Genomic DNA, 14,460 nt, shown 5'->3' on the forward strand with positions numbered 1-14,460 from the left:
TTTTTTTTTATAACATACTTGCAGCAAAGCTAACTACCTCAGGGTGAAAAAGGAGGATCTTGTACAGTGGAGTATCTTAGAGTATCAGAGTAGCACTGGTGCAAGCTTTTCCCATAATCACTATTCCAGAACCTCAGAATATGTAGATCTTTGCAATTAAACTCTTGGTTTTTCTAAAGAAAAAAAAATTCATCATGGCTCCAAATTCAACAGTTATTGTCCCAAACATGCTATTTCATCAGAAAAGAGGGAAGAGTGGGAAGAGAAGAAAACCAAAGCAACGGAATGATTAAAGTAAAGCCATGGTAGAATGGATTATAAGAATTAAAGATAGGCGTATGTATTTGTTACATGCCTTGTCCTCTAAAACCATTAGATGAAGTCTTTGGGCAGCTTTGAGCAGTTTTGTCTTGAAAATTATAAAAAAAATCTTGATGCTGCTGGAGCTGTCCTGAGCCCATAAGTGCCAGCTGGTGATAAAAGAGGAGGGTCTTTGTGTTTCCAATGAGCATGCAGGTTCCAGCTGCAGGCCATCAACATTCCCCCATTCTCCCAATAGAGGGGGTTCTTCCACACTATTCTGGCTCTTGGGCAGAAGACCCAGCAATAATATCTACATATTCCTGACTATGTTCCATTATATTGAATCCTAACAGCCCTCCTTAGCACTATTTATCTCTTTTTGTGTGATTGGTAGGATAAACTATGCATATATAGACACAAAATGCATTATGTTTACCACAGTTAAAAACAAACAATTGAAAAAAAAAGATCAAAAAATGCACAATCTTTGGAACAAAAGAATTAAAGGCAGAAATTTAAAGGAAAATACATATTTAAAGAACATAGTGAGGTATAAAAAAGTATTTCTCTTGTTTTTTTCTTTTGTTTTCCTCCTCTTCTTGCTATAGAGTTCCTCTACTAGTAAATATTGCAATAGCCAGGCCTCATGAACTGGGGGGAGGGAGCTGTCCCACTTGCAGGGGGGCTCATGTCACTTCAGTAAGGGGCAAATCGGCTGTAGCCACCTCGATATAAACTTGCCTGCAAAAGTTGATAAAAACAGAGGAAATTTAGTGGGTTGTTTTTTTAAAAAAAAAACAACAACAATGCATATAAGACATTTTTCCATGTAACCCCCATGTGATTTAAGAAGCTGTAGAATGTCTTCTTTAAAAAATATTTCCTTGGACTCCAATTGACCTGAAGTGTAGGTGTCTGAAAGCCTAGTCCCATATTTGTCTTCTGGATCAAGAACATTAATGCTAGATTATCTATAGCAATTTTTCTCCATGTTTTTCCTTGAACTGAATTTCTCTTTGTCCCTGCTCTGCAGTTCTTTTACTGTTCTTCTTCCTAGCCAATTTTTAAAATTTAAAAGCATGAACTTCCTGTAAGTTATCCTAAGATTTTTTAAATGCAAATCAGAAGATCTGCAGACAGACTGCTCTATGATGATAACATTTGAGAATATTTAACTTTGAAAAGGAAAGTAGCCAGGTCCAAGTCTTATTACTCAGCTTGCTAACAAAATCAATGGGATTAATGAACTCCAAGTCCTTCAGCACCAATATACTCATTTCCAAAGTTAAAATCAATTATTGGCTTCATTAGTTTATTTTGTAATTCTTCATTAAAATAAAAACCATAAAATAAAAGCTCTAGATACAAACAAAATAATAAGCCCCTTTGATATTAGAATGCCAATGTACATGATTGGAATATGGTAATAGATCACTGACTATATTTGAGACCAAGCCTGGGAATCATATTATTTCCCATTTGGTGATTTGACCACAGCATTCCCTTTAGAGTGGAACTGATGGCTGGCATTAACATTCTCATATCTTTGTCTTACTTTTCTATTATTATCCTCCTATCAATCCTAGCACTGTTTAGTAATTAACCAGTATGCTGAATACACTTTTTATTATAGAACTTCTGAGATTATTCAACCACCAATACTGTAGTCAATGTAAGTGATCCTCATTTAATGACCACTCATTCAATGACCGTTCAAACTTAAGATAGTGCTGAACCAGTCGTTAAAACTGGTCCTTACACTTACAGCCATTGCAGTTTCCCAGGGTCATGTCATCACAATTTGCAAGCTTTGTCAGAACCCTGCCAGCTTCTGACAAAGTCAATGGGCAAGCTGGCAGGAAATTGCAAGTGAAGTCCTTGGTTAAGGATGTCAACAGGGACTGTCGGAACTCCCTTTGATAAGTGGCACAGTCATGTGGTTTTTTTTTTACTTATTACCATTTTGTTTAATGACAGGATTTCCAGTCCCAATTAACACTGTTAAGGATTACCTGTACTTGATAAAAGTACAAAATCACTAAGGAAGAGGAAAAACCATACATACCACAGCGCCAACTCCATAGCTAGCTGCAGGGGCAAGAGCATGGTAAGGGTCTGTTGTGTACACCCTGCCGTAACTAAAAAAAAAAAAAGAGTGGGAGGGAAGCAAGAAAAAAAGTCACTTCAATAAAGGCTTTTGTCATCAGAAGAAATGGAAATGTATGAACTTCCTGGCTCCACCCCACCTCTATTTTTTTCCCCTCCATTATCTAAAGGACTTGTTTAAATCTAAAGAAGCTGTTGCATCAATATTTAATTTTGCTAACCCCAAGTACTCATAATTTAATACTTTAAAACAAAAAGGTTTCATTTTAAAAGAAGCACATTTCACATTATGGTAGTAGTGCTTGGGTGTGGGAAAGTTGGCCTATCATAAATATGTGTTGAGTTTTATGCTGGAAAGATATCATTTGTGTAATAAAATTTCACGATTTTAGATTGAAAAACATATAAAACTATAAAATTTACATTAAAATTAAAGCAGCTGAAATTAACCATCCCTGGGAAATAAATGTGAGTCTTGCAGGAAAATGAGGCACTGATTAGGCTCCCCATTTGAAAAAGTGCTCCGACAGCATACCAAGTCCTTTTAGATGAAACTACAGAATTTATCTATTATTGTTGTGGCAATAACACCAAAGAAGACACTGGAAGGTGTTTGAAGATGAAAGTGCAGTAAAAGAATGAAAGTGAAATGTATTATACTTTCATGCAAGGCTTTATTATGTCATTCCTACTCTGTCCTTTGACATAAGACTTATCATTGAAAGTATTTTTACTGGCTTAGCCAGTGTACATAGCCTTTTCAAAGATAGAAAAAGGTTTTCATTCTCTCTATTATTAGCTTAATGACCAACGCACCAAAAGGCAAGACAAGAAACAATGGAGGGAAACTAACCAAGGAGAGAAGCAATCTAGAACTAAGGAGAAATTTTGTAATGGTGAGAGCAACCATTTATCTGAAATAGTATAATTTGCTTGCTTGAGCAGGGGGTTGGACTAGAAGACCTCCAAGGTCCCTTCCAACTTTATTATTCTATGTCCTAATGATTGTGATTGTAGAAAACAATTATGCTAAGCTACACAATAACTCTCAGAGACCAATATGTACAAGTCAATGATGTCTTATTTGTGGGGCCATAGATTATTGCAAAAATACACAGCATAGTATAATTCATCTCAAATGAATTCATTTCTCACAATTTGTAAGCCATTTGCCTATATCCATCAAATCCAGGGCAGAGGACTGGAGGCAAAAAACTATGAATGGGGGTTATTAGTTGTGCTTGAAAACAGCACAAATTCCCCCCAAAATGCCAGCAGGACTATAGATTGCTATCCTAAAGGCATTCTATTCTGTTTTGCCTATAGACAAGAACAAGGTTGAATGCTGATTCTGATGCATGACTGCAAAGTCCAGCTATCTCTTTTGGAAACACATAAACCTTAGGCATATAACAATTGTTTTTACTCAATGTTTCCTAGCCAAAAACATGGAGGTCATGTATTTAACATTTGCAGCTGGGACATATATTGAGGAATATGAGGAAATGTACTGTATTTTTAAAATGACGTATTCTCCAGAAAAATGAAAACCATGCCTTTCCTTACATACCCATCACTGTAAGCTGCTGCAGCTGCAGCAGCAGCAGTAGCTGCTGTTGCAGTAGCGGGCTGCGCATATCTGTAGGCTGCATATCCACCCTGCAGGTAAAAAAAAGAACTGACTTTATAGATATCTTTCTCCTTAAACAAAGTGGACTGATATACACAACACAGGTACAGAGGAAATGTTTCAAACTGCATCAGCTCCCATGTCACATTTAATTATGAAAGTATTCCCTGATCCTCATATATTTTGCTATCTCCCCAACACATTTCATGATGAAAAGTCCTATATCAATTAAGGAAATCAAATGGAAAAGCCTATACTATCATAGTACTTGTAGGTCAATTTATTAACAAGAATATCAAAAATAAAGATGCTAATACATCTCTTTAGTCCACCCTGATCATAATCACTATAAAAAGTCTACTACACTGTTACCCACCAGGGCTATAAATTCAAGTCAAACATCCACGCAAGCTAATGTTTAGGAAACGAATTCCATATATGGAAGGCACATTAAAATGAACTCTTTAAAACAAGTTCTTTATATTTCCAATAATCTAAGTACCATCTTCCTTCTTGTATCTTCTGTCCTACAGTCTCTTCCTTGCCAATTCCTTCACATAATTTAGAACTTAATGGCTTTAAATTCACTGCTACATCATGATCTTTTTTTTTCTTGCCAAATTCTCTGTAATAGCTCTTGTCTGATTTTGTATATCAGATTGTAATGCTTAACCTTTAACAGTCTTCATTTAGCTACATATGGTCTTCCTTTTATTTTTGTCCTATGCCTGGGACATCATAATCCTGTCTCGGTAAAAACCAATCCTCTTCCTTTCTTATATTTCCTACAATGACAGAAGCTGCCTGATACTCCTTCCAGTTTTAATTATTTCATAGCTATCATTTATTTTTGTTAAATAGGAAGATAGTGTGGTGCAAAGCAACAGGATCTGTCTTTTTTAGAATGTATCTGAGTTCAAAAGAAAATCTGGACTTAAAAGGAATTTTCTAAGAAATCAGAAATGATGGGTGTCTACAGAGGAATTTTTCTTCTTATAAACATAAATGTGCATATATGTATGAGTTGTAAACTTTCTTACTTATTTATTTGGCTCATGTTCACCTTGGCAACCATTTAGTAAATGGGCAAGCTTTCAAAACAGCCATTTTGTGAGAATATTCATAACAAGTTCTCAAAATTATAAATATGCCTGTTTCGTCAATGTTTCATAGAACTAACTTCAGTGGGTCTGTCTTAAACATTAATTCTTTAAGAAGGGACTGTGTTCAATTATTCATACTGCAGAATAACCAGTATGTTTTAGCTATTTTATCATTAATATCTAGCTGAATGCTGGAAGAATGAATTTATGAAACAATCTTGTTTTGGTGCTATACCTATTATAGTGTTGCTTTAGGAATTAACCAGTGCAATCTTTATGAAAAGAAAGCAGATACCTGCACATTTCATTATAATTTCAGGGCAAAAATATTGTATTAAAGATAACCAATGCAACAATAACAAGATAACTGTAAAAATCCTGTGCACGGAAATCTCATCTCACTTAACATGTAAGAGGCCTTCACAGATTAAAAGTCATGGCAGCAAATAATTATAGTCTTGAAATTATATCAATTAACAATTAGCTATAAAGAACAGTGTTAAACTTTAGAAGACTGGATGTTTTGACAATTAGCAAAAAATACAAAACCTGTAAAACTGAATAAAGATTCCTCTGAAACTTAAAAAAACCCCTCATACTCATTCAGTGAGCCAATCTAAATTATCTTATTGAAATATATTGTTTTACCATCTTTTTATTATTTCAGGCCCACATGGAATTATCAAGCACAGGAATCAGCCGCAAAGGGTATACAATTCAGAGAAGTACTTTTTCCCTTCCTTAATAGTTGTATCAACCATTAATAGTTGTTTATCAAGTAATTGTAATTACCATTCCGAGTGCCTGGTTTAATTAATTTTACCGAGTTCTGAAGACCTAAATGTACAGGAGGAGGAATTGGGAATGAAAATGCAGACGTGTTCATGGTATGAAACAGATTTTTTTCATGACTGTAAACTAAGTATGAACATAGTGTTAGCTTCCCTCTATCCAGCTATTACAGGGAAATCTGTGGCAGTTACTTTTTTATACAGTAATATTGTTAAATATTACTAATACAAACTAAAAAAAGTAAATTAAAAATAATAAATGCAGAAAATTAGAAAAGAAAAAAATAAGAATAAGTAAAGGGAAATCTATAGCAATTACTATAGAATATTGAGTCTCCTCTTTCTCAGAAAGAACAGTGACCTTAAAATGTCTAAACTTTAGAGCTCTTTTGACAGAGGAAGGGCAATGATACACTTATAGGGTTCCAAAATTAGCCACCACTTCAAATCTCCTCCTGTCACAAAACGAACAACAGTTCTAGTGCTTCTCCTCATGACGGTCTCTATTCTGATTTTTTAAAAGCTCTTTATTTCATTATACTGAGTAATAGTAGCAGAAGAAGAATTTTATTCCAAGGAGCTTTGCTAAAACAAAGCTTCAAACATACCGGCTTCCCTTGATAAAAAAAAAAATGCAGATAGCAGAACTTTCAACATATCTGATATTCAGGCATGCTCAGATGTATTCATCTTGGTCTTTGGCAACACTGATTGCTGAGCAGCTTGTCTCATAATGTGCCTGGTGTGCTCTATTCCCAACATAATTTTTTAAATTTGACATTTGAGATAATCAGCTGAGTTCAGCCCAACTGTGAATAGGAGGACAAGATGCAGTTTGAAACTAAAGATGTTTTTTTCCCATTTAAGTCATTTTGACTTGCATTTCTTATAAAGAAAAAAAGGACTGGAATTAGGATGGGGAATGGTATAACATTTATTAATTATATGGAAATGAAAATAAAACTAAGCATGCTGACATTTGGAACTAAAAAACAACCAGCAAAGTCAACACGTTCAGACTCATATTGGCTAGTTCTATCTATCCCAGCATTCTCTTGGGACAGCAGTTTTGCCCTAGGCTCTACCACAAGCTCAGTGAAGTACACAGCCTCAATTACTAGAGCGTGCAGCCACAACGACCTGCTATTACATAAACAGTCAGTCACCACTGGAGTTAACATTCCAAATCTTAAACAATTCCCATGTACCCCAAAATAAAAAAGAAACCTCCCACCCTAGCCCTGTCCCACACCACGAATGTTAATAATCATAACAAGCAGTAACCCATCTGTTATATCAGAGAAGGGAACAGAGACTCCATTGAGAGATTTCGAGCAAGATGTTAACATTTCTCAGCTGATTGCACAATAAACAATAATAACAACAAAAAAGAAAAATAATAATTCATTGGAAAAATGAAGCTAAAAATAGCTGATGGGTATTTTAGGGTAAGCAGGCACTGATACAGATGTGAAATTATTTAGAAAAGTGGATGCTGCATATAAATGAATGATCATTATCTATGTGATGAAAGTTGCATGTTTTTTTTTATCTATATGCACAACACATTTAACTGGGTCAAAGAGGAACTGTACAAATATCTTAGCTAACTGTGGAAAACGAATTCTACAGTTAGTTAAGATAGTTAAGTTTAAGCCTGAAGCTAAACTAACTGCAAACAATCAAGGCAGCTGGGTTATCTATTCCTTCTTTTTATATGCCTCTCATTTTATGTTTTTGCTATTTGGCCCCCAGAACCACACAGGGATGCAAAGGGAGCAGAAATAGACTAGAATAGATTAGAAATGACCACTCCCACTCATTGGCAATTATGCATTTCTGGCACATGGGATTAGTCAATTAACCAAGGGGAGCAGCTGACATCAGCATGATGTCATCTGAACATGTTCATTAGATGTACATTACATAAAATCAAGAAGTGGAATCAAAACATATTCCAGACAAAAGAACATGGGCATTTAATTATATCAATAGATGATGCCTGCTTGAAAATTTAGCAAGTCAACTTTAGCTAGGATAAGAAAAAACATAATATGTACACATTTTTCCTCAATTTACAAGAATTTTAGATGTACATGAAACAGATATATAAATTCTGGCATAAGCTTACTCCAGAAAAGATTTTTGAAATGTGAATTTTTAGGGACTCCTAATTTGCCCTGTCAATTTATTTAAAACTCCATGGAATAAGTCCAAGCTACTTATAATATCCACGGTTTCTGCTGCTTTGACAGAAGACTTGTCTACTAACTCACATTTTTTTCCTCCCCTTCCCTGCCTTCCATCTGTTTTATATTTGTCTGCACCCAATCAAATATTATTTAATTCACTACAGTATATTCTAGAATTTAGCAAGTTTCTGTTAATCAGTAAAAGACACAGACCATGACCAGTTGTTTCATGTTTATCTGTATCTGGACAATAAAAACCTATGTTTCAAATAATATAATCTTCATGATAGATATCCCAATTTTTTAATTATTTAGACTGAGTGTTTCATTTTTCACCTTGAGTAGACTACTTTCTCAAGAAGGCATCATTAGGCATGTGATGACAGATTCTCTTGTCCTATAGGTAAGGCAACCCTGAGGCTCTGTTGCAAATAGAAAGGAGGAAAAGGTTGCTATAACATGACAGTGATCAAATTATCAGAAATAGACAGATAAAGGGAAGAGCCCTTCACTGCACAGCTGTCAATTTCAATGTGGGACAGTCCAAGTGCTGCTTTAGCCACGGGGGAAGATGGAGATTAGTTTCATTCATTTTGTCTGGAATTCATTTAAGCTTGATATGTCTCAAGTGTTGCTATAAGCATCTTTTATTAACCTTTCCCCATCATATGTAGACTCGAAGAGACCTACAATATGCAACAAGTTTCCTATTTGTATTCTCAGCTCAATGTTTGACAATTACTGAAATAAAATCTACTGTTCTTCACAGTTCTTGTAAGTCAATGGAAATAGCAGGTATCAAGGTAAATTATAAACAAAAATACACCAAAATGCATCTGGTTTTATATATTCCAATAAATGGATAAATATTAATAAATGACTTAAGTATTTTTTTCAATAATGCAGAAGCTAAACAAAAATGTTAATGGCAAGCTCATGTGATGAGGTCAGCCACCATTAATATGTAGGTATGTCTGTGTCTGTCTAGCTATCGGTATCTACCTACCTACCTATTATCTATCTATCTATCTATCTATCTATCTATCTATCTATCTATCTATCTATCTATCTATCTATCTATCTATCTATCTATCTATCTATCTATCTATCTATCTATCTATCTCATTTATTGGCCACCCATCCTACCACAGGGTAACTCTGGGTGGTTAGGCTAATAATGAGATATTGTCAAGGTTCTTTCTGTGTGCCTGGATGCTCTTAAAGTTTAGATGGCAAGGAAGAAGATGGCTGTGAATTCAGAAACCCTCCATTTCCAGGGAATGTCCATGTTTAGCTCCAGATAAAATTGCATTTTCCCAGGAAGAATTGGTGTATATATATTAAAGATCTTCCTGGAGTCATAGTTTTTGCTGAAGGAGCAAATGGCAGCCATAGCATTGAGGGACTTTGCAGATTTATCTAGTATGCCAATTTCACCCCTTCCTGGGTTGAGAGTCTTTTTCTTGGTCACTTCTAATTTGGACTATTGCAGTAAGTTCTACCTGGAGCTGCTTTTGAAGATTATTTGAAAACAAAAACTGATCCAGAAGGTGGCCTATGTGACAGCTCTATTTCATCAACTTCACTGGTTATCAGTTGACATCTAGATACAATTCAAGGTATTGGTTGTCACACATAAAACTCTTTGTAACTCAGGGCCTAGACAGCTAAGGAATTGTCCTTTTCCTCTGATTATCTCCTCCCATCTTACAATAAAGCAGAGAATGAGGAGAGTTGAAACTTTATGCATAGGAAGTTGCTTAAAGTTTATCTTTTTGTTCTCAAATAATGGACTAGGTTTTTTCCCAAGATGCAAGTTGGACAAAATACACTTGCTTTTCTATACATGTAGTCAAGAGTTTGTCAGAACATTTGCTCCTGGGTGACAAATATATAATGCTGGAACGGATGAATTTCTACTTCATTTAATATTTGCAGGTACTGATTCATAAATGCATTTCTGCATCAATGTATGCATCTTAAAAAACTATTATAAATCCTCATATGTTTGGAAGCTTTCCCCTCAAAGTACTGAGTGAGCATTAATTCTAAATAAATACTTTTAACACCATAAGATATATGCTTAGAAATTTTTAAACATACTATCTAATTTGAGGGTTTAGGACAGTAGATTCAAATGTTGAAAACAAAACAAATAAAAAATAAAAAACAGGATCTTATCTATTCTAATAATAGACATAGATTGGAAGTTCTTAAACATAAAAAAGTAAAATCTTTCAGAATACACTGAAGAATATATTTGATATATTTACATATATTCATATATATATAAATAACAAGAATTCCTCTTATTGTAGCAACTAGAAAATTACTCTGTGGTCATAATAATTGCTACTGACCATGTATTTGATCTGTCAGCATTTATCCAGGAAAGACTAGGTCACACAGAAAATGTTCTGAGAGCACTATTTAAGCTTAAGCCATATTCAGATGCAAGATTTAAACTTTCCCAGGAGACTAAATTTAATTTAAGAGAGTCTCTTTTTTTCCAGACTGTTACACTTTTGGCTGCATCTCTGAGAAAGCAGAGTTCCAATATTAGCAAAAAATATTCTGCCACACAATAAGGGTGTAAAAATTGCAGAGCATGCTTATCGTTTTGTGAAAACACTCCAAAATATTCACCATCCTAGTGCTTGGAGCTTAGCAGATGGAAAATGAAATAGGGGAGGTGTCCCAGTTTTTCCAATAGAAGAGAATATATGGAGCTCAAGGTTGAACTGTGGAATCCTGGGTGCTCCCTGAGTTTGCAGAGATTTCATTATCTAACAAGGTAACATCATGAGTGCTAGAGAATGTAGGGTTTGCTTCCTGTTTACATATAGTAGCTTCTCCTGCCAGTGTTGGTGGGGGTATTGTTTTCTCCTTGGTAATTCCGACTTGGTAGAATTGGCTAATGAAACATCTGCAAATAAACAGTCAAGCTCAGAGAGCACAAATATACACAGCTTTTATTCTATAGCAAGCAAGGTTTACATTTTCCCTTTGGTTTGGTGATATGATGGAGAGTTGGGGAAAGCATAGCTTGCAATCTCACAGAACTGAGCTCCACATGTTAGCTCGTCTCCATTAGGAGCTTTCTATGCTGGAATCTCTCAAACTCAGTGGACTTGCAAGCTGGGGAGAAAAATGGATCCAGACTCAAGGCTGAGGTCCAGAGTCTACACATCTGTTTCAAAGGTTTAACTAGTAAAGACCTCTACTTTTGTTCTGTCATTTTCATGACACGCTATATTCTGCCTCTTGTTTAGAAGCTGGTATCTTGACACTGCTTATTATTGAGATTTACTGTATTTCAAAAAATAGTTGAGAGTCAATGATTTCAGTGTTTTTTTTAAATACCCTGCAATTAATGTGTTCACTTCTGTGCTTCTCTACAATAGGTTATTTATTTTTAAAAGCAGAAAGCATAGGACTAGCATTCCCAAGCTTTCTTTCAAGAAGGCTAGCATATATATGCTTCTGAGAAAGTATGGATAAGAAATACACACAATAATAATAATAATACATGTTTGTATTGCGCTTGTCACATACACAAAAATTTCTCCTAGTTTGCTACCTATGTTTGAAAAAACCTTCCTATATATTATGGGATTTGTGCAGCACTGAGGCAAATGAGAGTTTTGATTACATGCTCACAAACATATCTTGGCCTTATATATTTCTTTTTTAAAAGACTCTGTTCCCATCTCTAATTGAAACTGTTAGTATTAATTCATTTTTTTTCTTTATCCCACTGCAATCCACAATCTGATTGGTTGGCAGGTCACACTGGCACTCCTACCTGAGGTATTTTAGCGCTAATGATTGGTTCCTGTAAGACTATTCTATAACAGAACACAGGAAGAGCAATTCAAAAACACAGCTGTGGAGGGAAACAATCACACACACACACACACACACACACACACACACACACACAAACCCAGCAAAGGGCTTACCAGCCTTTTCTTTCCTTAGGATGCAAGCACATGTTTCACCGAAAGGTTTGGCCCTTTAGGATGACTGCTTTTGTGAAATAAATAAACCACACTAGTGGAAGCTGTGATCAAAGCTGTTACTTCCCACACTTACCCTCTGCACCCTGGGCCTGCATTTTTAATGCCAGGGAGCAATAAATCTTTAGATTGAAAATAAAATAGTTAGGGAAGTTTGCCCCAGAAAAGAAAAGGAAGACAAGGATAAGAAAATGATAGAAAAGCAAAAGATGTAAGTAAAACCTGAGACGACTGTTTTCTCCTTCTACCTTCATATCATCTCAGTTCCATATGTTGCTATTAACTGAGTTTCATGAGAACAATTTCGTTTAAACCTTCCTTTATTCCTGCTTTTAAGAAATGCTTTCTTCATTTCTCCCACAATAGTGACTTTCCCACAGAGGCGAGAAAATGAATTGCTGGTGAATTATTATGGAGAAACAGCACCCATTTGATACATGCCAATTAAAACAGCAGAAAACAGATGGCTTAAGAGTCAATGACCGAGATGTCACTATTATCGTTCATTTTAGTTAGCAATGAAAAGCAATGGAGAAAGTTTGGTTCATCCACCTTGAGAGATGAATTTATTCTTACCAGTCTCAAAGAATGACATATCTATTTAAATATTTTTTGAAATTATAATTTTAAACCTTAAGTAAATATCAAGGATATTTCTTAATAGGGGACATTGTGCTAGGGTTGGGGAATTATCCAGCTGTATACTTATTATATTGCATTAAAGCACAACTCAAGAGATGTCCTCCATTTGTTTATATTCTCACTGCATCTCCTCTGTATAAGATAATAATTCAGCAGTGCTGGGGAAAGGGGGAACAATAGTTATTTTTTTTTCTATACAAATGACATAATGTAAATATATTACATTCATTATATCATCACAAAGATCCTGTCTGTTCTCTTCCAGTGACATCATAATTAGAATTATATTTTAAATTTAGTGAAAACTTTGCCATTTGGTATTTTAGCTTATCTAACAAATTTATAAAGTATTCTTTATTTATTATTCTTTTGACCACCAAATATCTACAGATTTCTAGGTAGTAAATAGATAGTTTTTAGCTGCCTATATGTTGATTTAGAGCCGGCATTTGTTAAATTCTAAATCTTGCCTAATTTGAGGACTTCTGTATGTGTTGGACTACAATTCCTATAAATCCCAGCCAGCATGGGCATGGCCAAAGTCAGTGTAATCTGGAAGGCATCAACAGGGGAAGCCTGGTATAAGGACTGCTGTGAACTACACCAGCTGATTGAGGAGGTACAAGAAAATACTCTTTCAAAGCCATTTTTTTGACCCAGGGGAACAAAGTAAGGACATGATATATGCATAATCATCTTTAGGAGATAGTGTCAAAATGCTAACCAAAACATTTACTATTTATTTATTTACACTTGGGTATAATATTTAACATGTTATAAAAGGCCCATAAATTCACCTATATATGTTTGTGGACCTTGAGTTCCCTTAGATTTCAATCCCTACATAAATTTTCAAAGATCTCAAGAAAAGAAAGAAATAGATAAAGAAAAGGAAAGATCTGAGGCAAAATCAACATTTTTATTTTGAGCAACCAAATTATGCCAATTAAAAGGGCAATGATGGAAATTTTAATTTGCTAATTGTATCTTAGGCTGATTAGAACTACACTGTACCTTTGTGAGAAGAATACTCAGTATATTGAACCTGGCAATGGTCAAAAAACCTAGCTCAGGTTTGCACTGAGGGTTAAGTGCAATAATAAGAAACATGCTTGCATTCTTTAATATATAATATGTGTGTGTATATATATTTATATATATGTATATACAGGGAAGAAAATTAAAGAAAATTATATTTTGAAACACAAAATTAAATCAAAAACATCATCATCATCATCATCATCAATTACAAGAACAGCAACAACAACAATAAAAAAAAAGGCTGGCTTGTCATGGGTTGGAGATGAGAAGGCTCCAGTGTATGTACTTACATAGAGGTCAGCACCGTAAAATCCGTCCTGGTAAACCACACTGCAGAAAATCCACATAAAAACAAAACAAAAAACAAAAAAAACAAAAAAAAAACAAAAAAGAACAGAAAACACATTCCGGTTATTGAGGACGGCAGCATGCACATGCATTTTACACAGGCGGGTGATGTATGAATCCATAACCTGGGCTTTCGGGCAGGAGCAAATCAGCAGAGTTTGTGTTTGCGCACGCACGCTAGACAGCTCCATATCATCTTCCATGGCATGCAGGCGGGCAGAAGGGCAGACAGTATGCAAAGGGGGGATGGGGAGAAAACAACCTTTATGCTGTACAATAGAGTGT

At 35.1% G+C, this 14,460-nt stretch overlaps 1 protein-coding gene across 5 annotated transcripts in view; it reads right to left on the minus strand.

The window, feature by feature from the left end:
• Positions 1–3: 3 nt before the first annotated feature.
• Positions 4–14,460, minus strand: part of RBFOX2 (RNA binding fox-1 homolog 2) — a 57,129-nt gene continuing 42,672 nt past the window's right edge. For 2 of the 5 annotated variants that reach the window (XM_015831816.1, XM_015831807.1), the window contains 4 exons: positions 14,118–14,157; positions 3,980–4,068; positions 2,369–2,441; positions 4–1,044 (listed from right to left, as the gene is read on the minus strand). In XM_015831816.1, coding sequence (XP_015687302.1) covers positions 1,000–1,044; positions 2,369–2,441; positions 3,980–4,068; positions 14,118–14,157 — 247 coding nt within the window. In that variant the 3' untranslated portion in view covers positions 4–999. Of the gene's footprint in view, positions 1,045–2,368; positions 2,442–3,979; positions 4,069–11,930; positions 11,974–14,117; positions 14,158–14,460 lie in introns of those variants that run through there. The other 3 variants (XM_015831799.1, XM_015831782.1, XM_015831790.1) reach the window with 3 other exon arrangements.

The sequence above is a fragment of the Protobothrops mucrosquamatus genome, unplaced genomic scaffold, assembly GCF_001527695.2.
Source record: "Protobothrops mucrosquamatus isolate PMUCROS unplaced genomic scaffold, P.Mucros_1.0 scaffold_22, whole genome shotgun sequence".
In the NCBI taxonomy this organism is placed as follows: domain Eukaryota; kingdom Metazoa; phylum Chordata; class Lepidosauria; order Squamata; family Viperidae; genus Protobothrops; species Protobothrops mucrosquamatus.